The sequence below is a fragment of the Martes martes genome (genome assembly GCF_963455335.1).
Source record: "Martes martes genome assembly, chromosome: 13".
Lineage (NCBI taxonomy): Eukaryota > Metazoa > Chordata > Mammalia > Carnivora > Mustelidae > Martes > Martes martes.
Window position 1 is genome coordinate 51,945,840 of NC_137901.1, and position 26,792 is coordinate 51,972,631.

The following is a 26,792-nucleotide window of genomic DNA, read 5'->3' on the forward strand; positions in this document are numbered from 1 at the left end:
TGAGCATACTTCCTTGCAAAAAATCAGGAAGATTCAGGAAGGAAAGACTTAGAGTTAGGGAGAAATCTGGGTTTGGAAGCAAAGAGTGGTGAGCATTAGGAATTACATAAATTTTATAGAGCAGTGACAGGAAGAAGACCAAGAATCTAGATGAGTTAGGACCAATATCAGAGTGTATCTTTTAATATGCATTGGAAAATGTTCATCCAAAGGCAGCAGCTTGAGTTTGAATCAGTTAAATGCAATATGATTATAATAGAGGGTGGGTTATTTACCTGATATTCGATGAGGTAGGAGTTTTATATATGTCATTAGTCAAGTAGATGGGCTTAGGAATGACTGTAACTAGATGAGGAAGGAGAAATGGGCTAAATAAGATGTGAAGGTATTTTAGGCTTATTTTGAATTTTGTGTATCCTGTAGAATGCACTATAACCTAGATTATGAAATAGTGTGATGTTTTAATTTTTTGTGCCTTTAAAATCAATTTAGCATAATCCAGCTCATTCTTACTGACATGTGGGACATCGATATATCCATAATGAATTATTAATGTGTCAGCTCAGCCTTCAGGGCATGTACAATCCTCATTTCACTATAAACCGCCTTTTTCACTTGCCCCATTGTATTGTTTCAGTGCAGTTCGTGTATTTTATGTCAACTGTTTGTCTCTGATTTTATGGGACATTCTTTATTTCTTACATATTTATTCTTATTAATAGATGCTAGTTACTGAATCTGTCATGTGATTCCAAAGAAGAGGAAAAGAATCCTTTTAATCCAAATACCCTAGTTTTTTGCTTTAAGTCTGTGGCTTATGTTTACAACTTGATAGTGTGGTATCAGTAGTGTGGTATCTTCTTAATGCCTAAACCTATGAACGTTAACAGTGTATAAGATGATCTTCCATAGTATTGGAAATCAATCCTTAAGCAATGTAGAAGACTCACGATTAAAGCCCAAAAATATATTTTCAAAAAGTGCGGGTGTCATTCAATATATTTTTGTGTTTTTCTCTTTTCCTAGAGTTGTAAAGATGTGGTACCCGTGGAGAAGACTATTAAGTTGCTTCCTAGTAGCCATGTTGCAAGATTACAGATATTCAGTGTGGAAGGACAAAAGGCAATCCAGATCAAACATCAGGATGAGGTTAATTGGATAGCAGGCGATATTATGCATAATCTTATTTTTCAAATGTATGATGAAGGAGAAAGAGAAATTCATATAACATCAACTTTAGCAGATAAAATTAAAGTAAGTATCTCAGATTAGTTATTTGAAGAATTTTGATTATTTTATGATTGATTGTAAAACTCTGAACAAGAAGTATTGTAGGGTAGCTTCTAAGAAGAAGCTTATCACAGAAGAATATTATTGTTATTTAAAATTCCAGCCTAAATAAGAATTCATTTCATGCTATAGTTTGAAACATGAATGATTCGTATGCAACAAATTCATACTTAGAAAAATGATTTCGACACTTAACAAAATGCCAAAGATTGGAATTCTCTTTTGGTTTGTTTATTTCCATGGATTGGTTTAGCTGGGTACAGTTTTCCATTTTCACCTGTTGTTTTCATGGATGATAGTATGCATTAGGAAATGTAAAATTTGCTTCGTACTCAAACTGTTCCCTAATATTTTAAGAGCATTGGAACAAATTTGCATTTTCAAACCAAGCAATGTAGCAGAACTAACTGTACTTTTTTCCTTCACATCCATAGAGGAAAAACTCAAATCTTGTGTGACAAAATAAAGTTTAAAACATTCAGTTTTCTCTGAGTCAGTTAGAGACAGAACATTCCCCTTTTTCTGGAAAGCCAACATTTACAGAGCCTTATATAAGGGGATCCCAATTAACTAAATTTGTAGAGAGTTGCTATGTGGGACAGGAGGTAGAAATTATTTCTTTGTACTATTTTATTCTATAGCCATCTGGAGTTTCCATATGTAGGATCCAATATTTTAAAAGAATTTTAGCTGACCTTATTTTGAACTCTTACTTGAAATATTCCTTAACCCCAGCCAGTTTAGTTTTTCCTTCTATAATGAGGGACTGTAGGATTGATAGAGCCATAATCCTGATCCTTCTTGGAAAGGGAGGCAAGCCATTTTTATCTATATCAACAGATGTGAAGTTGAGTGGTTTAAAAGTGGTGCTAGGAACCCAGCTTCTGAACTGGTTCCTTGCTTTCTCATAGTTAGGTTTCCACATTCTGGCTTCTTATCAAGGTTAAGAAGAAACTGAGTGGAGAGATTCCATCTGTCTATAACTTTCTTTTTGCCATTCTCTAAGCATGTGATCAGCAATTGACATATTTTGCCTCAAATTTAGTAGTATATATTTGTTGGGTTACAAAGATTTTAAAACATGCACCTCTTTATTGGCAATAAAATAGTAAATTCTACTCTTTTGTTAAATGTGCAATCATTAATGTGATTTTTGTGGTCTTCAGAGAATTCTCCAATATTGAAGAAAGTCAACCCTTATCTGAGCTGGGAGTCCATTAAAGGGATAACACAGCTAGAGTGAGGGAAGATAAGCCTTTTTGAAAAGTGTAACTTCTGCTTCTTCCATTATTTAAAAAAAAAAAAAGTCCATGTATATGATAAAGAGTAAAACATGGTTTAAAAGATAAAAAGATAACTAAGAAGATTAGAACAGCATAAACTAGAGTCAAAATACTAGAATATCTGTGGTTTAAGAATCAACTATGGAGGGCTAAAGGAGAAAGTTGAACTAAAAATTCTTACACAGAAAGTGTTGCAAGTTTAAAAGTGGGACAGAGTAAGTTACTCAACCTAAAAAAGGGATCAAGTAACAAATTAATATATGGAATGCAGGAGATGCAAAATTAAAATAGAGCTAAAAGCATCCAAGAATGAATTAAAACCAAAAGGTGGCTAGAATGGTAGTTAAGTAAATACAACTTGTTTTCTCATCTTGCTGAACAGGAATTAACCTAGATCTTATTCAAAGACAATAAGTTTCTTTTAACAAACAATTTGAATATCACCTCCCAGAATTGATCATATGATTTGATCAGTATGGTATTTTATTTAAAAATTTTTTTTTAGAGTGCACAGCTAAACAGAGGGGTGGAGGTGCAGAGGGAGAGGGAGAGAGAATCTTTTTTCTTTTTTTTTTTTAAGATTATTTCTTTATTTATTTGGCAGAGAAATCACAAGTAGGCAGAAGTAGCCAGAGAGGCAGGCAGAGAAACAGGGAGAAACAGGCTCCCTGCTGAGCAGGGAGCCTGATGTGGGGCTTAATCCCAGCACCCTGGGATCATGACCTGAGCCGAAGGCAGAGGCTTAACCCACTGAGCCACCCACGTGTCCCGAGAACCTTAAGCAGATTCCATATTCATGCAGTGAGCATGAGGCTCGATCTCATGACCCTGAGATCACAACCTGAGGTGAAATCAAGAGTCAGACACCTAACCAACTAAGCCACCCACACCCCTGATTCTGCTTTTTGTTTATTCATTTGGTTGGTGTTTTGTTTTTTTTTTTAGGTTCTATTTATGAGTGTGATCATATGATATTTTTCTTTCTCAGTCTGACTTATTTCACTTAGTATTAAACTCTCCAGGTCCATCCATTTCTCAAATGGCGCAATCTCATCCTTTTTATAGCTGTGTCATATAGCTGTTGTATATATACACCAGATTGTCCTTGTCATTTGTCTATTGATGGATACTTAGGTTGCTTCCATATCCTGGCTATAGTAAATAATGTTGCAGTAAACATAGGGTGCGTATTGTTTTTTCAAATTAGTGTTTCTTTTTTGGGGGGGGGTAAATACCCAGTAATGGAATTACGGGATCATATAGTATTTCTTTAATTTTTTGAGGAATTGTCATACTGGTTTTTTGCAATGGCTGCACCAGTTTACATTCTCACCGACTGTGCATGAGGATTCCTTTTTCTCCATATACTCGGCAGCACTTGTTATAACTTGTGTTTTTTATCTTAGTCATTCTGACAAGTGTAGAGTGAGTGATACCGTCTTGTGGTTTTGATTTGCATTTCCTTGATGATGAATGATGTTGAACATCTGTGTCTTCTTTGGAGAGAGGTATATTTAGGTCTTATGCCTGTTTTTTAATCAGACTGGGTTTTTTTGGGTGATTTTTATGTATTCTTTATATATTTTGGATACTAACCATTTATCAGGTATGTAGTTTGCAGATTTCTTCTTTTACTCAGTAGGTTGTATTTTTGTTTTGTTGATAGTTTCCTTTGCTTTGCAAAATCTTTTTATTTTGATGTCCAATAGTTTATTTTTGCTTTTGTTTCCCATGTCTTAGGAGGCATATCTAGAAATATGTTGCTTTGGCCAATGTCAGAGAAATTACTGCCTGTGTTCTCTTGTAGGATTTTTATGGTTTCAGGTCTCATGTTTAGGTCTTTAATCCATTTTGAGTTTATTTTTGTGTACGGCATTAGAGAATGGTCCAGTTTAAAAAAAAAAAGTCCAGGGGCGCCTGGGTGGCTCAGTGGGTTAAAGCCTCTGCCTTCGGCTCAGGTCATGATCCCAGGGTCCTGGGATCGAGCCCCACATCAGGCTCTCTGCTCTCCTGGGAGCCTGCTTCCTCCCCCTTCTCTGCCTGCTTCTCTGCCTACTTGTGATCTCTGTCTGTCAAATAAATAAATAAAAAAAAATAAAATAAAAATAAAATAAAAAAATTTAAAAAAGTCCAGTTTTCCCAGCACCATTTATTGAAAAGATTATCTTTCCCCATTGTATGTCCTCACCTCCTTTTCATTGATTATATAATCGTGGGTTTATTTCTGGGATCTTCATTCTGTTCCATTGATCTATGTATTTATTTTTGTGCCAGTACCGTACTATTTGGATTACTGCAGCTTTGTAGTATTTCTTAATATCTGGTATTGTGATACCTCCAGCCTTTTTGTTCCTTCCCAGGATTGTTTTGGCTACTCCCGGTCTTCTGTGGTACCGTTACAAATTTTAGTGTTATTTGTTCTAGTTTTGTGGAAAATGCTGTTGGTATTTTGGTAGGGAATGCATTGAATCTGTAAATTTCTTTGGGTAATAGAACATTTTTACAATACAAATTTTTCTACTTCATGGGCATGAAACAACTTTGTATTTGTTTGTGTCATCTTTAATTTCCTTCATCAGAGTTTTATGGTTTTTGGAGTTTAGGTCTTTCATCTCTTTGGTTAAGTTTATTCCTAGTGTTTTATTCTTTTTGGTATAGTTGCAAATGGTGCTTTTAAAATTTCTCTTTCTATACTTTGTTATTTGCATATAGAAATACTACCGATTTCTGGGTACCTGCCACTTCACTGAATTGATTTATTACTTCTGCTGGTTTTTCAGTGGAGTCTTTAGAAAGGAAGAAACTTCTTAATCTTATTAATATATGAACCACCACGATTTTTGTTCATAAACGAACTTTTTCTTTGGAGATGGTTAAGTTTATAACTTTGATCTTCAGTAAGATAAGTGGCAGTAGGAGGACATTGGACTAAACTTTATATTTTTCTTAGGTAATATAATTTTTCTTTTAGGTTAATTGGACTCCTGAGATTAACAAAGAACACTTGCTACAGGGTCTCCTTCCTGATGTACAAGTACCAACATCTGTGAAAGATATGCGGTATTGCCAGGTTTCATTCCAAGATGATCATGTGTCTTTGGAAAGTGCATTTACAGTAAGGTTTGTGAGCATATTATATTTTGACATATTTCAAAATTTGGCATATTACGACAAAAAGCTGTTTCTCCAAAGCACGCTAGTGAAAGTTGTTTTTAATGTAGAAAATAATTGTAATTTCTATGAAATATAGTAGGTTGTCTTTGAAATAAAACTTCACTGGAGATAGTGATTAATTCATCAATCTTTCACCTCTTTGGTTAAGTTCATTCCTAAGTATTTTATTATTTTATACACCTTGTGCTTAATAAACTCTCTGGTATCTGTGAGAGCTAGATCTACCATTAAAGGAAAGCCCTCCTACGGCAAGCAGCAGTGAAAATGCCTGTAAAATGACAGACGAAAAATAGAAGAGTGTGATCAGTGAATGTGGTGTTCACAAGGAATAATTCTTTCATTGCTTAGTGATGATTTTTAAACCTGAGTCCAAACAATCCTAATATGCATTACTGAAAGAAAAGGGGAAGACTTACATAAATATAAATATAAATATAAATAAATATAAAATAAATATAAATAAATAAATATACATTTATTTATTTATTTATTTATTTCACCCGGGCCTGTCAGTTCCTTGCTCACCTGTTCTAGTAACCTCATTCATTTGAATTCTTCCATCCATTTTCATAGTATTCCCAGGCTTTTTGTTTTGTTTTGTTTTGTTTTTGAGAGGGAGAACATGCGGGGAGGGGCAGAGAGAGAGGGAGTGAAGAGAATCCTAGCCAGGCTCCACACCCAGCCCAGAGCCAGATGTGGGACTTGATCTCACAATCCCAAGATCATAACCCTAGCGGAAGTCAAGAGTTGGTTACTCAGCCAACTGAGCCATTCAGGCACCTCTGAGATAAAATTTTTATATAGACTACTCTCTACGCACAGCCAGATCTCTTGATGAATTATTCTTACTGACCCACCTTTTTTTTTTTTTAAAGATTTTATTTGTTTATTTGACAGACAGATCACAAGGAGGCAGGGAGAGATGGGGGGGTGAGGGGAAGCAGGCTCCCTGCTGAGCATAGAGCCTGATGCGGGGCTCGATCCCAGGACTCTGGGATCATGACCTGAGCTGAAGACAGAGGCTTTAACCCACTGAGCCACCCAGACATCCCTACCCGCCTTTTCTTTCTCAGTTCTCTTGTCCTAATTCCTTTTATCTAGCAAGTGTTAAATACGTATATGTTATTTTTTAAAAAAGATCTTATTTATTTATTTGACAGAGATCACAAGTAGGCAGAGAGGCAGGCAGAGGGCGGTGGGGGAAGCAGACTCCCACTGAGCAGAGAGCCCGATGTGGGGCTCCATCCCAGGACCTTGAGATCATGACCTGAGCCGAAGGCAGAGGCTTTAACCCACTGAGCCACCCAGGCGCCCTATATATGTTATTCTTTAGCATATTTTCTCACATATTTTCACAATCAGTGGTATAACTAAAGCCTTTTAACTTGTTAACTCATTTCAGACCACTTCCTGATGAACCTAAACATCTAAAATGTGAGTTAAAAGGAGGAAAAACAATACAGATGGGCCAAGAGCTTCAAGGAGAAATAGGTTAGTATGATCTGCTTTTTTCTTTAAAATACTTCTATAATATGTGCTTACATTTGTGCTTTGGCATATGTGATCTGAAAGGAAAGCTTTGATTTTATATATATTTATTGTTTTAAAACTCAATGGTGGAAAAGATGGCTGTATTTCATTGTCTTTGCCTAGGCTGACATAACTTTAAAATCAGTTTGGCAAAAATAGTTTCATGGAAAAATTGGCTTTTATTAGAAGTAATAATATTTAATATTACAAGTGTAAAGTAAGTGTTTGAATGGATTCATATCAATAATCTGGATTATTTTTCTTATACCTAGAATATTACATAATACTAAGTTATTTTCTTCAAAATTTGATGGTAAAAAAATCTGATTAACGTCAACACCACGTTAAATATATAAATAGAAATGTACTTAAGTAGAGTCTTGTTTTTTTGGTTTTTTTTTTTGGTGATTATAAAAGAAGCAAGTATTATTACTTCTTACAAAATAGTACATAAGAGAACAAAGTTAATGGTTTTCTAAGCATAATTTTAAATGTTCAAATTTATTTTTAGATGTTTATATCTTTTACCAAAAGATAACTTTAGTTTTAAACTATCCTTTTTTATGTAGTTGTAATAGTTACAGATCAGTATGGAAATCAGATACAGGCATTTTCACCAAGTTCTTTATCTGCCTTGGGAATTGCTGGGATTGGACTTGATAGCTCTCATTTGAAAACTACCTTTCAGGTATGGCTTCTTTTCATAGCAGTTGGCTTATACCATTGTTTTACAATTAACAAAATTTGGGAAAAACTAAAATAACTAAAAAAAGTTTGATTTTGGTGTTTACAATGCAAAATCATGAAAGGTGTCATAAAGGTTTTGTAATGACAAATGTTGTACACAAAAAATTGAATAGCATGAATAATTCCCATGTTCTGATCACTCAGTCTCGATAATCATCACTTTCCCCTTTACTATATCATTTTGAAGCAAATTCCATACATTATATCATTTTATCCATAAATATTTTAATATGTATATAGAAGTAGTTTTTCTTAATTAATAAAATTTCTTAGTGCTTACATCCTGCATTAAATAGGATATGCTAGGGAAAAAATTAATTGGGTGGGTTTGCAGCTATGCAGTTAATTGAGATTAGCTTGAAAAATAGGAACTGCAGTGGAATTATTTCAGTTTAAAAAAGAAGCAAGCATGTACAATGTATTCTTTTTTTTTTTTTTTAAATTTTTTATTTTAATAAACATATAATGTATTTTTATCCCCAGGGGTACAGGTCTGTGAATCGTCTGGTTTACACATTTCACAGCACTCATCATAGCACATACCCTCCCCAATGTCCATTTCCCCACCACCCTCTCCCGTCCCCCTTCCCCCCCGCAACCCTCAGTCTGTTTCTTGAGATTGAGTCTTTTATGGTTTGTCTCCCTCCCAATCCCATCTTTTCATTTTTTCTTTTCCTACCTCCCCCCAAACCCCCCCACCTTGCATCTCCACTTCCTCATATCAAAGAGATCATATGATAGTTATATTTCTCCGATTGACTTATTTCGCTAAGCATGATACCCTCTAGTTCCATCCACGTCGTCGCAAATGGCAAGATTTCATGTCTTTTGATGGCTGCATAGTATTCCATTGTGTATATATACCACATCTTCTTTATCCATTCATCTGTTGATGGACATCTAGGCGCTTTCCACAGTTTGGCTATTGTGGACATTGCTGCTATAAACATTCGGGTGCACGTGCCCCTTCGGAGCACCACGTTTGTATCTTTAGGATATATACCCAGGAGTGCAATTGCTGGGTCGTAGGGTAGCTCTATTTTCAGTTTTTTGAGGAACCTCCACACTGTTTTCCAGAGTGGTTGCACCAGCTTGCATTCCCACCAGCAGTGTAGGAGGGTTCCCCTCTCTCCGCATCCTCGCCAGCATCTGTCATTTCTTGACTTGTTAATTTTAAAACCATCGTACAATGTATTCTGCTTGGAGAGATCAAAGGCAAATTTTGGGGAAAAAAAATGTTTGAGTTGGACCTTTAAGGAACCTTCCAGGCCAGAGCAGATGAAAGAGTAGAAATTCCAAGGCCAGGTAAAGTTGAATCCACTTAGAGCATTTAATGCTTTTTTAAAACTCTTACTCCTTTTAGAGCCTCCATTATAGTTTCTAACGTGACGAAGTAACCACAAGAGCAGCCTCTTTGTTGCCCTTCCTTACTAGAGTTTCTATTTTCATAAATGTGTTCAACACAGCTCACTGTATCTTAACAGTGCTGAAGAACTTTTCATGATGTTTTGTTAACTTTACAGAGATAAGGTTTTAGTGTTTGACTTTCAGGTTCTTCCATTATTTATCTTCACCCTATGTATGTCTAAATCAGAAGATAACTATGTTTCTGCTGTTATGCATGAACAGTCTCTACTTGAAGCACAGACACCCATCTTCATTCAATAATTTCTCCTAAATCGTAGCCTGGCTTCCTGCATTTTCAACTTTCCCCATCTGTTAGATTCCTATCAGCATGTAAACAAGCTGTTGTATCTCTTATCTTAAAAAACAAATTACTTGGGGTGCCTGGGTGGCTAAGTGGGTTAAAGCCTCTGCCTTCGGCTCAGGTCATGATCCCAGGGTCCTGGGATTGAGTCCCACGTCGGGCTCTCTGCTCAGCAGGGAGCCTGCTTCCCTCTCTCTCTGCTTGACTCTCTGCCTACTTGTGATCTCTGTCTGTCAAATAAATAAATAAAAAATCTTTAAAAAAAACAAATTACTTGCCCCCCCCCCCCAGCCAAAACGTCCTTTTGGCCCTAATTCCTCATCCATCTATTGCTCTATTTCTCTTCTTTCTATAGTATAACTCCTTGGAAGAGTTGTATGTATTCTGTTCCCACATCCTTTTCTGTCGTTCTCAAGCAAGCCACTCTCATCATGTTTTTTTGGTTTTTAGTTTTTTTGTTTTTATACTATACTTAGTTTTTTTGTTTATATACTGTATGCATTTTATACTATCAGTTTAGACTTCCATTTCCTCAGTATGCCCTAAAATATCCTTAAATATTATACCAAAGCATTATCTCACACATTTATCCTCCCATAGCTCATTATTCTTCAGCCAAGGTAACTTACTTTCTTCCTATTGTCATTTTACAACAGATATATACTATCTTGAGCCACTTGCAAACACTTTCCCCAGTCTCTGCAGAAAGAAAATGGAGCCTTCTGTTTTAAAACTCTTTATTTATTTTATTTATTTTTTAAAAATATTTTATTTATTTATTTGACAGAGATCACAAGTAGGCAGAGAGGCAGGCAGAGAGAGAGGGGGAAGCAGGCTCTCCGTTGGGCAGAGAGCCCGATGTGGAACTGGATCCCAGGACCTGGGATCATGAGCCGAAGGCAGAGGCTTTAACCCACTGAGCCACCCAGGCATCCCTGTTTTACTAATATTTAATTTGTTTTCCAAATATTGAAAAATTCTGTGCCCATTGGGGTTTGGGTGGAAATTAATTTGAATTATTTTTGCAATGTCTTTATACAGAAAATGTTCTACAAACAGTTGTTTGAGAATGTAAAACATGAAATTTTAACTCTGATTTTTAAAATCTGATGGAATAGATAAGTATTCACAGGAATTTAAGATGACAAAATTATTAAGGGTAATTGTTGGAATGTGAATGGTATAGTGCTCCTGCCAGTATGGAATTGGTTTTTCTGAATGCATCAGGCTAGTTTCATTGATCCGCATTAATAAGATGTGAAACAGAGATTGAGCAGTAACAAATTGAAGCCTCTACCTTCTTGGAGATCACCTTCCTTCTTGGAGATCACCTTATAATGGGAGTAGTGGTCAGAAATGAGTGCTAAAAAGAAAAATAAAATGGAGTAATGGAAACGTTGCCATTGTATAGAGTGGACAGAGAATCCCCTCTGATCAGGGTATCCTATATGGGAGACTTAAAGAAAGGCCATGTAGATTGGTAAAGAATTTTGCAAAGAGCAGGAAAGAACAAGTGCAAAGGGTATTGGGCAAGCACTTGCTTTGCTGTTTGGGGAATAAAAAGGAGACCATGTAAATAAGAGGGAAATTAGGAAAAAATAAAAAGGACTTAGCCAGAACCTTTTAGATGTCTCCCTCACAAAGAAGAAATTCAATTTCTCTTCTCAAGGAAATGAATTTCATAGTGTGCCAGTATTGGTGTGTGTGCAAGTTACTTGTTATTGTTTTATGCAGAAACATATCTATATGCACATGGGTAAAGGATAACATTTTCTTGCCTTTTTTAAAAAAATTAATTTAAAATTAAACATAATCTATCTTTTCTTGATGTACCTTTCTTCACTAGGAAAATACACAAAGTATAAGTGTAAAAGGCATCAAATTTATTCCAGGCCCTCCTGGAAATAAGGATCTTTGTTTTACCTGGCGTGAATTTTCTGACTTTATTCGAGTGCAGCTAATTTCTGGACCACCAGCAAAGCTTCTCCTTATAGACTGGCCAGACTTAAAGGAGGTAAGTAACTCTGCCTTGTTTGAAAGAATTTACTATCACATGACTTATTACTTTCAGATTATGAGTGGATCAGAATAGATATATTGTTGAAATAATAACAAATAGCAATAGTAATAAAAGGACAAAGTAATACGATTTTTATTTTATTTTTTTTTAAGATTTTATTTATTTATTTGAGAGAGAGACAGTGAGAGAGAGCATGAGAGGCAAGAAGGACAGAGGGAGAAGCAGACTCCCCGTGGAGCTGGGAGCCGGATGTGGGACTCGATCCCGGGACTCTGGGACCGTGATCCGAGCCGAAGGCAGTTGCTCAACCAACCGAGCCACCCAGGCGCCCAGTAATACGATTTTTAATACTTTATTATTTAACTTATCACTCGTGTTCTCATTTGTTAAAAAATAGTGTGATAACATCGTGGTGAGCACTATGTAATGTACAGAAGTGTTTAATCACTATCTTGTATACCTGAAACTAATACAACTCTGTTTATTTTACTGGAATTAAAATTTAAAAAAAATTTTTAAATGCTGTAATAATTGACACCTTAAAAATTTTATTACAGGGACAGCTGGGTGGCTCAGTCAGTTAAGCGTCTGCCTTCAGCTCAAATCATGATCCCAGGGTCCTGGGGTCAAGCCCTATGTCTGGCTTCCTGCTCACTGGGGAGCCTGCTTCTCCCTCTCCCTTAGCCACACCTCCTGCTTATGCTCTCTCTCACTTTCTCTCTCTCTCAAATAAAATCTTCAAAAATTTTTTTTAAAAATGTATTATAGGAATTTTCAAATTTGTAAAAGTGAAAATAGCATAATGAACCCCAAGTTTCAGCAGTTACTATTTTTTCCCAATTTTGTTTCATTGTTCTGTCTTACTGTCTTAAATGTTTTCTCTGGAGTTTGAAAAAGCATATTAGATATCAAGTAATTATATGCATAAAACCTTGGTATATCTTCTTATGCAGGTAGTTAAATCTTAAATACTGATTTTGGAAATGTCTGTTAAATATGTTGAGTTTTAACTAAATGTTTAGAATTCTGATTTTAAAATGTTTAGATGTTGGTATTCAGTGTTGGTCTAACAGGGCTTTACCTGTTGATATGATAGCTTACATTATTTTTTTTTCTGATAACTTATTTATTTATTTGAAAAATTTATTTATTTGACAAAGAGAGATCACAAGTAGGTAGAGAGGCAGGCAGAGAGTGGGGGTGGGGGGAACAGGCTCTCTGCCAGCTACGGGACTCGATCCCGGAACCCTGAGATCATGACCCGAGCTGAAGGCAGAGGCTTAACCCACTGAGCCACCCAGGTGCCCCATAGCTTACATTATTTCCTAAAGGAAAATGAGCTTATATCACCATGGTAATGGGTGAAATTATACTGTTAAAGGATCAGATTCTCTAAGAAAAGTTTATGTTACCTGTGTCTTAGTTTGAGATTGCCCTTTTTGATTTGTGAGTTTCAGATAAACAAGTGAAGACTGTGAGCTTTAAAAATTTTTTTCTATAATACTGTCTTGACTGAGAAGTTTTACTAAAAAGCCAGTGCACTTGTTTTTATCTGGGAGCATTTATACTATATAAGTTAATATATTCTTTGTGCCCAGTGATGTCAATAAAGGATTTGTTGGTATACTGTGTTATGAAATAATTGTTAACTTTTGAGGTGGAAAAAATGTTGGCATGTTCATCTTTTAATATGACTTTGTGTTGGGGAATGTCAAAAATAATGACAGCTTAATGTAAATTCCATATTAGATTGATTTGTAGATACCATAGAAATCTAGAAGTTTTTAAAACAAACTGATTTCTCACTTTGTTAGAGATATCATTATATGTAGATAAGGCTGTAAAAGTATCATTGAATATATAAGATTCCTAATTAATAAGATTATAAGATTTCCTAATTAATTCTTGACCTACCTTCCCCCAGCAGGATCTGAAGTGGGAAAAGGGAACCGATTTAACACTAACATAAGTGGAAAAAAATATGTAAATGTTATGTTAACATACACATCTACTCTCTCTTTAATCTTTACATGATATATTGTTATCATTCTTATTTTATAAATGAAGAAACAAATCCTGAAACATTAAATTACATGCCAGTACTAATGTAATGCCCTGTCAGAGGGCAGATTTGTATTTATAAACATTTGATTTTGGATACTGATTTTTTTCCACTTTTTCCCAGATAATTTTATAACTAAGAGCTAAGGCTACAGGTTGTTTATTAAAGAAAATTCTTTAAAGTAGTTACTGTTTGATGGGTAGACAGTTAATGTGATTAGGAGTAAAGTACAGTGATATGTTTGCATTTGGAAGCTGTCATCAATTTTTTAAATTCAGGCTTTTAATAAACTTCAGCAGATGGAATATAGTCAACTATAGCCATGTAAACTTTGTGATGGTCAAGCATTTTAACCAAACTAGTCTCAAGGGTATCTTTTTAAAAAAATCAAGTCCTATCTGAAATACATTTTTAATTTTTTTCCCATTTTTAGCAACCTCCTAACATTATTTGGTAATCAACTACCTCCAGTAAAATGGGGATTGGAGGAAGTAGAGGGAACATTATTGATAGGAGAGAGATGATAAATCAGCTTTACCTTTTCGCTGGTCTGTTCTCTATCATCTTTTCTTTTTTTTAACTTTTAAAATCTGACCCATTAGATTGGAACTTTTATCAGGTTTCTTGCTAGACAATGTGTTTCCTTTGATATGTTCAGTATTAATACGGTCAACAGGCAAATTCCAAGAATTAAATAAGCCTTACATAAAGGAAGGGAAAAACAAGAGGTGTTTTAAACAAACTAGACAGTGTAGATTATCAGCGACTAGTCCATTTAAGGAGCAATAGAAAGCTGTGGCAGGATGCTGACAATTGACAGAGGAGATAAACTATAAACAGCCAATACTACATCTGAGAACCTCAGATAACCTTTACTTCCTTCGAAGTCATTCTGATATATAACTTTCAGGAATGTGTTAGAAGCTACTAATGTCAAAGGCTTCCCCCCCTTTATTATATTGTTGATAATTTCTGTAAGAAGATGATCACTTGTAACAATATAATTGACTTTCAAAAGTTTATTTTAATTGGTGAAAGAAGCCATTTTTAACTAGAACAGAGATAAATTAAGTAATCATTAAGTAGGTGTACAAGTAGTAATTACATCATTAGACAGAATTGTTTAAGTGCTTCTTAAAATATTTTTATTTTAGTCCATTCCAGTGATTAATGGAAGAGAACTACAGAATCCTCTCATTGTTCAACTTTGTGATCAGTGGGATAATCCAGCACCTGTATCACAGGTTAAAATAAGTCTCATGAAAGCTAACAATTTAAAGGTAAGTTTTAAACATCCTTTACATAATTTTCATCCACTTAGAATTTTGGGTTTCATTGTCATGATAATGTTGTTAGATGTCATATTTTTTAAAATACAGTCTTATATAACCTTTATTATTGCTTATTTTAAATCTTAAAGATTTTTCATAATTATTTTGAGGAAGTCAAGTTTATATCTTTCAAGCAGTGTAACAAGGGGCAACAACCTACAATTATGATTGAGTGGTTATTCTACAATACTAATAATATTTGGATTTCAGATTAGGATGAACAGATAATACTGAGAAGATGAGTAAAGACAAATATAATGACCTGCAGTATGGGTTAAGGAACAGGTATTATTTGGGAAACTTACAAGCTAAGGGTAATCAAGAAAAGTCATGTGAGTAGTTGTCTTCTAACATATCTTATTGAGAGCTACCAGGACCTGGGCATAGCTGCTAGACTTACACTGAGTTGTATTCTGGAGTATGGGGCAAGTGTGAATATGGCCATGTAACATTTGGGGGCAAACATAGTACTTGATACCAAGAAGTCCAAGATTACTACCTGTTTATATGAGCACTGGGGTAGCCAGCTGTTGAGGTTCTAGTGGGGACTTTGGGTACCTCATACAGAGTTGAAGGGCCTTCCTGTGAGGGGAAATGGGAGAAGCTGCCCATTGCAAAGTTATTTTTTGACACAGGTTGTCTTATTGAAGGAAATTAATTTGTCCCAGTCAGGTTGTTTCCAGGTAGCACAGAATTCCTTGGGGTTATATTCAGCTAGGCTTAAGTATGCCTTTACGAACATTTTATAATTTTAGTGGATGAAAACAGTTGATATTATGTAAATATGCAGTTCTTTAAAAGTAATCCATTAGTTCAGTAAGAATTCTAAAAGGGATTTCCAGGACCTGACAAGTTGATCTTAAATGTCATATGGAAGATTAAAGTGCCAAGGATAGCTTGTGATCCACATGGACTTGTTTTCATAGTAATCAGGATCAGACATCTTAAAGCCTGTTTTTAAAAAAAAGACTATGATATTGCTTGCTATATAACCTGAAATAGAAGGCTTGCTTCTCTGCCTTAGTAACAAGAATTTATGACCCAGATGGAAGAAATACTTTGAAAAAGACGCACTGAGAGACCAGAGGGTAGATAGGATAGGTACAAATATAGGATTTTATTCTGTCATTTTGATTACTCACTTTTGCCTTTTGCTTTTTCTTTCTTTGCATGTGCCGTAATTACCTATTTTTTAGGTTCTATTAAGCAGAAATGGGAATTAAGGCTTAGGAGAGAGTCTGATTCTCTGCTACAACTGTTTACAGATTCACTTTTGTTCTTATTGTTTGCTTCTAGAAGAGTTAAACTGATTATTTTCTACCACAAAAGAAGAGTATTATTCTAGTTTCTAGAGAAGCATTTGTAGAAGATTAAGAGATTCTTCTAACTGATGATTAGTACCATTGATTCTTAATCATTTGAAAGTGAGTTTGGTTTTCTCTAAGAGGGTCACACTGCAACAGAGATACAAGGAGCATATCTGAGTAAAAGTAAAGAGAAAGATGAAGTAACAATGGACATGGTATTATGATTTCTTGACTTAAATGTATATTTATGTTTATTTCACCTGTGCCATTCCCCACACTCCCCAGTTTTAGAATACGACTTCAGTGTTTGTATAACCAAACCTCTCTTGAAATATCAGTGTTATTGAAAGAGTGAACATTGAATTCTGCAACTTAAAAACTGAAATACACCAAATTGTAGTTTAATTGATGAAGCTGAGTGATGATTGTCCTTTGAGTTATGTAATTACACAATGTGTAAATAATCACATTATTTATGTAATTATAAATGAGTTAATTACTATAATTACATATAGTATAAATGATAAACTACATATAAATATATAATATATAATATAAAAATATGTTTATAAACATATAAAGTATTATATATTATAATATATTATAATATAAAATATTACATAATATATAACAAATAATATATAAATAACAATATATGAATATGTATAAATTATAAATACTATAATTACTATAAATGTGTTATGTAATTACTCAATGTGTAAATAATCACATTATTTCTCTAGTTCAGATTAGGAAATTAAAGATTATAGAAGTGTGTGCAAATATAATTTTTAAAATAGTATTGGAAGAAAAGAACATTGTAAGAGAGGAAAAGAATTTGATCTCTAGAATTTTCTAATTAACTGTTTTGTTTTGTCTTGTTTTTAGCTCACTCCTTCAAACCAACAGCATAAAACAGATGAACGGGGCAGGGCTAATTTGGGAGTGTTCAGTGTTTATGCCCCTAGGTAAGAACCAAAAGTTTGATAAGTATTAGTACTACAGAGATTGATTTTTCTTATTCCTTGAAGTTAAGAGTAATAATTAGCCTTCTATTTAGTGTTAGAAAATGTAACTAAACAGGAATAGAGAGGTTTTTTAAATGAGTTAAGCTTTGTATAAACCGTCTTAGAATTTTTAAGTTATAATTAACGTAATTTGAATCCTTTATCTCTTTTTTTCCGCCTTGTTAGAGGAGAACATATCATGCAGGTTAGAGCCATCTATAACAAGAATATCATAGAAGGACCTATAATTAAGTTAATGATTCTTCCAGATCCTGAAAAACCTATTCGTCTCAATGTTAAATATGACAAGGATGCTTCCTTTTTAGCAGGGAGTATTTTCACTGGTGAGTAAGTCACAAATCTCAAATTAATTTGTAATGATAATTTGCTTTTTACATTAATGGAATAAATTATCCTAGATGTTCAGCATGATAAAAAAGCAAACCTGCAATAGTCTTTTAAATGGCAAAGAAAGTACATTTGACTTAGCTTTGTCTTCTTTCATCTCTATGTCCTACATTCCCTTAATGGTCAAGAATAAACTGAAAGTTTCTTCATAAACTGAGAACCTGTTGTAATTGAGTTTGTGATTGTCCATTCATTGGATTGTGAAATTCTGCAAAAGAGACGTGAACTGCTAAATGGCAAGAACTATGTGGGTTCTGCTAAATAGATTGTAATGTCATCTTCAACCAAATAGAACCAGGATTGCTTAACTTAATTTGGATGAAAATACATCACATCAGAATTCATGATTAAAGATATTTCAGACCAAAAAAAGTTTCCTAAATATCTGCTATGTCCAGGCACTATAATATTGGGCTCTTAGTTCCAATGATGTATATGACAGTTTCCAGTGAGTTCTGTCTAATGCAGGAGACACTTAAGTAAGCAAAAAATTTCAGTGGAATGTGGCCAGGTGCCAAGTCAATGGGAGATGGTATTTATTACAGGTAATTTTCTTGAAGACCTCTATTTTCCTACATACCTATACATAGTTACAAGCAGTAGAAGCAAGCAGACCAAAAAATTTAGATTAGAAAATAAACCATTTTTAATAAGTTACATGTATACTCATACACATATATATGTATGTATGTACATATATACATATATACTCATAATTTTATTTTATAATAAAATATAAAAATATATTTTATAATTTTATACTCATAATTTTAAATGTTTTGGAAGATAAGACCTGTTTCCTGTGATTAAAAAATTATATCCATCATATGGATGCCAAATAAATGTTAAACATAAGGGAAATACTGTATGTAATAATAGTTTAGCTGCTGTATGCTATTGAAAAGCATAAGACAAAATAAACACTGTATTCTCAGAATACGTAAAGCATAAGGATTTATGACTGATTGCCTTTATGTAGGTTGCTGAGTATCCACAGTCTGACCTTTTTGGTCTTGCTTAGTAGAACTTGCAGCATTGCAGACTGTGAAAATAAGACAAGGGAATAATAATAGCAAAGATGTGTGTGTTAGATTTCTGGAGGAGATGTAACACTAAAGAGAGTTGTTTGTCTAGTATGTTTTGACTAGTTTGACTAGTATGTTTTTATAGACAGATTATTGTGGAATGCTGATTACTGAAAAGTTTTGTTTTCTTCAGAATCTCATTAATATTTAAACAAGATGTACATTTTAAGACATAGAATTATTTAACCAAATCTATTAAGTGAACTAGAAAATAATTTTTTAATATTCACCATGACAGATTTTATGATTACTGTTATTTCTGAAGATGACAGTATCATTAAAAATATTAATCCAGCACGTATTTCCATGAAAATGTGGCAGCTGTCTAACAGTGGGAACCGACCACCAGCAAATGTGAGTTCTGGAAAGCATTGTAGAAGTTAAAAGTAGCTCTTACATTTAACTTAAAATTAAATGTAACTTAATGTAAAAATGCACTGTGCATATGCTGGAGAACTAGACATTAACCCACTTCATCACTTGAGATTTTAAAAATATATCAGAATCTATCTCAAAATTAAGTGTTGATACCTTTGAAAAAGAGTAGCCTACATTGTGATATTTCTTTTTAAAGATATTTTACATTTTAAAATTATCCAAAGGATAGTGGCATAGGGCAAAAAGCCATTGAATACCATTTACTAGAGTAAATGAGATAGTAAAGAGATATGATTGATATATTTACAGGATAGAGAAGGAAGGGTAGAGTGGTGAGAACACTTTGAGGGTCTAAAGCAACACAGTCCAATAGAAATAGAATACAAGTCACGTACATGATACTTATATTTTTCTAGTAGCTACATTAAAAATGTAAAAAGAAAATAAAATTAATTTTAATGTAGTTTTAACTTAACATCAAATTAACATTTCAGCATGTATTCAGTATTTAAAATTTATTGAATAAATTAAATAAACACATAAAAGATTGTAAAATGAGATTTTACATTCTTTTATGTTATCGGTTCTTTAAAATTTCCTGTGTATTTAGATCTCTTTGAACCAGATATATTTCAAGTGCTCAGTAGTCACATGGAGCTGTTATTCACTACCATCTTGGACTGTGTAGATCTAAAATAAATCTCAAATTTAAAACTAAACCATATCCGAATGTCTTAATTTAACAGTGCCCTTTAGGATTTATGGTTCATTTCAATTATTTGTTTAGGAAACTAGCTTTCTAAATTTATACTCTCCCTTTAAGCTGCGGTTAACTTAAAACTATGTCACCCCCATGGAGATCTATTGTGTGCCCTTTAATAATGGTATGTCATCATGTAATCACACTATTGAACCTTAAACTGTATTGTAGGGGTATATACATATAGGTGTATGTGTATGTATTTGTAAATCCAGATGTGATCTGTATTTGCATTTGGTGAAGGTAATACTAGTTTTCATCCTGAATATACTATGTTAAATGTGATTTCTCCCTCCCCACCTTCTCCCCTACTTCCCTTTCTAGGCAGAAACATTTAGTTGTAATAAAATAAAAGATAACGACAAGGAAGATGGCTGCTTCTACTTCAGGTAATTCTTAAATCATTTCATATTTTTATGCATAATTTGTTACAAAGTGATTTTGGGCTTATGGTGTTTTCTCAACTTGGGAAAAGTAATTTATGATTGAAAAGAAAATATTCTTCATATCACTTAATTTTTCTCAGGAAGTATTTTGAGAAAATGTGTATTTTATTTGTAAGCTTTGTAAAATGGTTTGGGGAAAGACTGTTGTGATATTTTATATTAGCTTTCAGAACTATGAAAGCCATCCAAAAAAATTACGTTATGTTGTCAGACCACTTTATAATATGTTATTATATAGGAGAGTTCTGTAGTTCAAAACTTAAATGTTATGAAGTGTAAAACAAATGGAACTAGTTTTTTTATGGTTTACTTACATTACTTTGAATTGAATTCACTGGAATTGTTGCTTCTGTGTTCCAGACCTCTACTTCAAAATATGAAGGTTGGCTTTGAATAAACTATGTCCAAGATTTCTTTCATTTATTTTTTAAGTGAGAAATGTCCTTTTAACTTTGAGATTAAGTTTTGTTCCTTCAAATGTATTAGTCTCTTAAATCTTGTAGAAAACAAGAGGTGCAATTATAAACATTGTTACAATAATACTAGCATTTATAATTGCCTGTGAATTTACCTTTATTGAGATCTTTGTTTCTCCATGTGGTTTCACGTTATTGTCTGTTCTTTCATCTTAACTTTGTAGTATTTCCTTGAACATTTCTTGCAGGCCAGGTCTAGTGGTAATGAATTCCCTTGGCTTTTGTTTATCTGAGAATGTCTTAATTTCCCCCTCACTGTTGAAGGCTGGTTTTGCTGGATATAGTATTCTTGGCTGAGGGTATATATATTTTTTGAAACATTTTGAATACACTGGTCCATTGCCTACTCCCTCCCCCCATCCTATCTGATGAGAAATCTGATTAGCTTCCTGAGAATCCCTTGTATATAATGATTAACTTCTCTCTCACTGCTTTTCATATTCTCTTTGTCTTTTGAAAGTTTGATAATTGTGTTGGTATGTGTCTTTGAATTTATTTTACTTGGAATCTGTTGCGCATTTTCAATATTTATATTCATGTGTTTCATCAAACTTCGGAAATTTTCAGCCATTCTTCAAATGTTCTCTCTTCTCCTGGTGAGAGGGGACACTTGCTGGTGTCCCAGAGATCCCTGAGGTTCTGTTCCCTTTTATTCAGTCCTTTTTCCTTTCTGTTCCTCAGACTATAATATTCATCATCTTCAAGTTCACTAATTCTTTTTTCTTCCTGCTTAAATCTGCCTTTGAATACCTGTACTGAAATTTTCACTGAAGTTACTGTATTTTTCAGCTCCAAAATTTGTTTTTGGTTCCTTGTTAGGTTTTCTGTTTCTTTATTGATATTTCCATTTTTTTTCTACATCACTTTTATTTTCTCCACATTTTCCTTCACTTCTTTGAGCATCTTTAAGATAGATGTTTGTTGTTGTGTTGTTCTTGTTTTGAGAAAGAGTGCTTGAGTTAGGGGTTAGGAGCAGAAGGGGAGGGAGAGAAAGAATCTTAAAGCTCCATTATCACAACACTGAGATCATGACCTGAGCTGAAATCAAGAGTCAGAAGCTTAACACACTAAGCCATGCAGGCACCTTTAAGACAGGTTGGTTTTTTTTTTTAAGTCCTTTTCTAGTATATTTGCCATCAGGTGTCTGAAGAACAATTTTAGTTGACTTATGTTTTTACTTTGAATGGCCGTTTGTCTTGTGGCTTTTTGTTAAAAACTAGACATTTGTATTTCTTAATGTGGTAGCACTGGAATTCAGATTCTCTGCCTCACCCAGGGTTTGCTAGGATTAATTTTTTTAAAATTGTTTTTCTGATTGTTATAAGCTCTTTGTCATGGATCAGCCTTAGGTGTAAACTTATGGTCTTCTCATGTCGTTTCTGACCCTTTCTCTGGATATGTGTAGTCTAAAAACTAAAAAGGAAAACTTTCTAGTTTTCCCTATACATGTGGTTGTTCAGTAATGTCCTTTAATGTCTGGTTTCTAAAAAGGAAGAGGGGAAAGACAGAGTGCTGGCCCTTTAAGTCTCCTGGAAGTTACTTCAGCTGGAGGATGAGGACTTCAGCAGTGGAGACGCTGCAGGAACAATGGCTATTTGCATTTTCGTTTGCTCCTCTGATCAGAAGCAGCAATCAGAGCACAGATCCCCAGTATTTGGAGGATAGGGTCCTTTTGCCCACCCTGGTTCCTGTAAGCTGTAAACACTGCTCCAGGGACATAGATCTGTGTGCCATGGGTCTGGGAGGTGGGGAATGAGTGAGTACTACTGTGCTAAGAGCTGAAATTGATCAAAATTAACTGCAACTTACTATCCAAATTTTTAGTAACTTTCAGAGTTCCAAAATAGTTATATCAGACAGATTCTGCCAGTATAGTTATTGTCCAGACAGGGAGACAGGTACTTGTGTTTTCTACTCTCTAGTCTTCCCAAAACCCTTCAAAAATTTCTTTTTAAAATTCTTTAGTGATCATTCAGTAGGGTCAGCATGATTATTATATTAATATAAGGTTATATTAATATATTCAGACTAACTGTACCAAAGGACTAGTTTGTTTTTTTAAAAACCTTTTAATCTTTCATAGACAGATGCTCTTTTCATTTAAAAAGAGAGAGATCTTCTCAGTATGCACTTTTTGTTAAGGCAATGTCAGATAGCTATGTGTTTCTAAATACTCTTAGTTTTATTATCTTGTGACAGACAAGTAACAAAATATACCATCACTGTCCTTACTTTATACTATGCTAACGATGCCTTAGGTCTTTAAGGTATACTCATGTTATTGCATGGGACTGATTTAGACATCCAAGAAAACATATACTGCCTTCCTTTCAGTCCGTTAAATTATCTTTTAGTGTATAAATCTATTAAAATGTGTGATAATGGTGCAACTTCCTTGTATTTCAAATATTTGTCTTAATTTAATCTTATTTTAGGATTCCAGGATATCAGAAGGAACATTTAGGAAATCTTTTTTTTTTTTTCTTAAAGATTTTATTTATTTATTTGACAGAGAGAGCTCCCAAGTAGGCAGAGCAGCATGCAGAGAGAGAAAGCGGGGGGGCGGGGGGAGAAGAAACCCTACTGAGTAGAGAGCCCCATGCAGGGCTCAATCCCAGGACCCTGAGACCATCACCCAAGCTAAAGGCAGAGGCTTAACTCACTGAGCCACCCAGGTGCCCCTCGGAAGTCTTTTAAAAATAGTCCTACATTTTAAAACTATAAAGAAGTAGCAGTTGGGCAACAATGTGAATATACCAAATGCCAATGAATTACACACTTAAAATGGTTAATTTTATTTTATGTGAATTTCACCTCAGTAAAAAAAATCTTGGGGGGCGCCTGGGTGGCACAGTCATTAAGTGTCTGCCTTTGGCTCAGGTCATGATCCCAGGGTCCTGGGATTGAGCCCCCTTGGATAGGGCTCCTTGCTCACCGGGAAGCCTGCTTCCCTCTCCCACTCCCCCTACTTGAGTTCTCTTTCTCGCTGCGCTCTCTGTCAAATAAATAAACTGCAGTGTCTCTCTGTCAAGTAAATAAAATCTTTAAAAAAAGAAAAAAGTTGGGGTGCCTAGGTGACTGAGTTGGTTTTAATTTCGGCTCAGGTCATGATCTCAGGGCTGTGCTATTGAGCCCCACATTAGGCTCCATGCTCAGTGGGGAGTCTGCTTGAAATTTTCTCTCCCATCTCCCTTGCCTTCTTCCCCTCTGCCAACTTGCGTGCACAGGTGCACGTGCTCTCTCTTGCTCTTGCTCTCAACAAATAAATAAATAAATTTTCTAAAAAATGAAAATCTTAGCTGTGTAGGGGAATGGGCAGAATAGAGGTAGGGGGTTAAAAGGTGCAAACTTGAAGTTATAAATAAAACATGAGGGTGCAATCTACAGTTTAGAGGATATAGTTACTATGTAACAACTTTGTATGGTGACTGATGGTAGCAAGATTTATTGTGGTGGTGATTACTTTCTAGTGTATATGAATGTTGAATACCCCTGAAACTAATATAATATTGTATGTCAGCTGTATTTCAATTAAAAAAATAAAATTTTAGGGGCACCTGGGTGGCTCAGTGGGTTAAAGCCTCTGCCTTCGGCTCAGGTCATGATCCTGGGATCCTGGGATCGAGCCCTGCATCAGGCTCTTTGCTCGGCAGGGAGCCTGCTTCCTCCCCTCTCTCTCTCTGCCTGCCTCTCTGCTTACTTGTGATCTCTATCTGTCAAAATAAATAAAATCTTTAAAAAAAATTTTAAAAAAATTTAGAAATGATAAGTCAGAAGGAAAGATTTTTAAAAATCATGTACACTGTCAGTTATACATGTGACATAATAAAATATATTTCCATATATCGGGTATATTTGAATGCATGAAAATATTTGAGTTCCTAATGCATGTCAGTCACTGTGTTTGGTGTCCTGCATGTAATCAATTTTTAAACCTTTTAAAAACATAGAAAATTCATAAAGTTAAAAAGATAAGCAGTTTTGTGACTTTCTCCCATAGTGAATTTCTGTGCGACCACTACTGAAGTCAGGAAGTAAAAGATTGCCAATACAGGGGAAGCCCCACCTCGTGCTCTTTCCAGTCATTACCTGCTTCCTTCCATAGTAGTTTGGTTATCATCCATCACCTTAAATAACTACGAATTTTTTTTTTCTTAATAGTGAAAACTTTAAAGACTTACTCTCTTAGCAACTTTCGAACACGACAGTGTTGTTAACTGTAGTCACCATGCTGCATATTACTTCCCTGGATTTATTTGTCCTTTAACTGAAACTTTGTACCACTTGACCAGCTTTGCTCATTTCCTCCATCTTGCCCATCTCCCAGTTCCTGCCTTTGGCAAGGAGCACTCTGTTCTTTGTGTCTACGAATTTGAGTTTTTTTAGATTCTACGTATCAGTGAAATAATAGAGTATTTTTGTATTTGCCTGTCTAACTTATTTCTTTTTTTCCCCTTTTTTAAAAGTTTTTAACTCCAGTTAATTAACATACAATGTCTCACTTACTTCATTTAGCATGATACCTAGATAATATTTTGGATGCTATTGTAAACAACATCCTTTAAATTTTTTTATTTTATGTTATTGGTTACAGAAATCTAGTTGATTTGTATATATTAACATTGTAGTCAGCATCTCTGCTAGTCTCCTTAATTTCCAATTTTATTTATAGATTCTTTAGGATTCGAAATATTTTCACATTCATGTCTGTGAATAATGATAGGTTGATTACTTTCTAGTCATTGTACGTTTTCTCTTTTTTGCCATATTGCACTGGCTTGGACTTACAGTAAAATGTTAAATAGACACAAGAATGATCATCCTGGGGCGCCTGGGTGGCTCAGTGGGTTAAGTCTCTGCCTTCGGCTCAGGTCATGACCCGGAGTCCTGGGATTGAGCCCCACATCTGCTTCCCCCTGTCTCTCTTCCTGCCTCTCTGCCGACTTGTGATCTCTCTCTCTCTCTGTCAAATAAATAAATTTTTAAAAAGTCTAAAAAAAAAAAAAGAATGATCATCCTAATTTCATTCCCAGTCCCCAGTTTTCATTGGTAGGTACGTTTATCAGACTGTTCCTTTCTAATCATCAGTAAGAGAATTTCTATTTATTATGAATTGACATTAGATTTCATTGTCTATTGAGGGTAATATGTGATATTTTTCCTTTCTTTTTTAATGTGCTTAATTATATAGAACATTAATTTTCTGAATGTTCATTCAGCCAGTCTTGCATTACTGGAGTAAACCCAATTTTATCATGATACATAATAACCTCTTTTATGTATTGGTGGATTTGTTTTGCTAATTGTTTGGAATTTTTCTATCTACATTAATGGTCAAGGTTGCCTGCACTTTCCTATAGATTCTTCTTAGGTTTGGTATCTAGGTCATATATTGCCTCACCACAATAACTGGGAGAATTGGTCCTTATGTCTTGATTTATTTTCTGGATTTTGTGTGAGAGTTGTCATAATTTCTTCCTTAAATGTTTGGTAGATTTCTTCTGTGAAGCCATCTATGCCTGGAGTTTAGGGGAGGAAGGTTGTATTTATGAATGTAGTTCCTTCAAATTCGGTAGCTATATGATTATTTGTATTTCCTGAGTCATCTTTGGTCAGTTTTGGTGACTTAAAATTTTCAATTTGTCAGTCTTACCTAAATTTTAAAAGTTGTTGTTCACAATTTATTTTGTCTGTAGGTAAGAATCTATAGTGGTCTCTCACTGTTAATGTTATTTTTACTTTTTTAAATATTTTTTTTATTCAAGAGAGTGAAAGAGTGC

The 26,792-nt window shown here is 34.5% G+C and overlaps 1 protein-coding gene across 1 annotated transcript in view; it reads left to right on the forward strand.

Annotated features, from left to right (window-relative positions):
* SMCHD1 (structural maintenance of chromosomes flexible hinge domain containing 1) overlaps positions 1-26,792 on the forward strand; it is a 144,587-nt gene that overhangs the window by 69,840 nt on the left and 47,955 nt on the right. The window contains exons 25-34 of the mRNA XM_080821520.1: positions 1,027-1,254; positions 5,545-5,693; positions 7,150-7,238; positions 7,847-7,965; positions 11,579-11,746; positions 14,969-15,094; positions 17,341-17,420; positions 17,646-17,803; positions 19,191-19,306; positions 20,415-20,479. Coding sequence (XP_080677646.1) covers positions 1,027-1,254; positions 5,545-5,693; positions 7,150-7,238; positions 7,847-7,965; positions 11,579-11,746; positions 14,969-15,094; positions 17,341-17,420; positions 17,646-17,803; positions 19,191-19,306; positions 20,415-20,479 — 1,298 coding nt within the window. The remainder of the gene's footprint in view (positions 1-1,026; positions 1,255-5,544; positions 5,694-7,149; positions 7,239-7,846; positions 7,966-11,578; positions 11,747-14,968; positions 15,095-17,340; positions 17,421-17,645; positions 17,804-19,190; positions 19,307-20,414; positions 20,480-26,792) is intronic.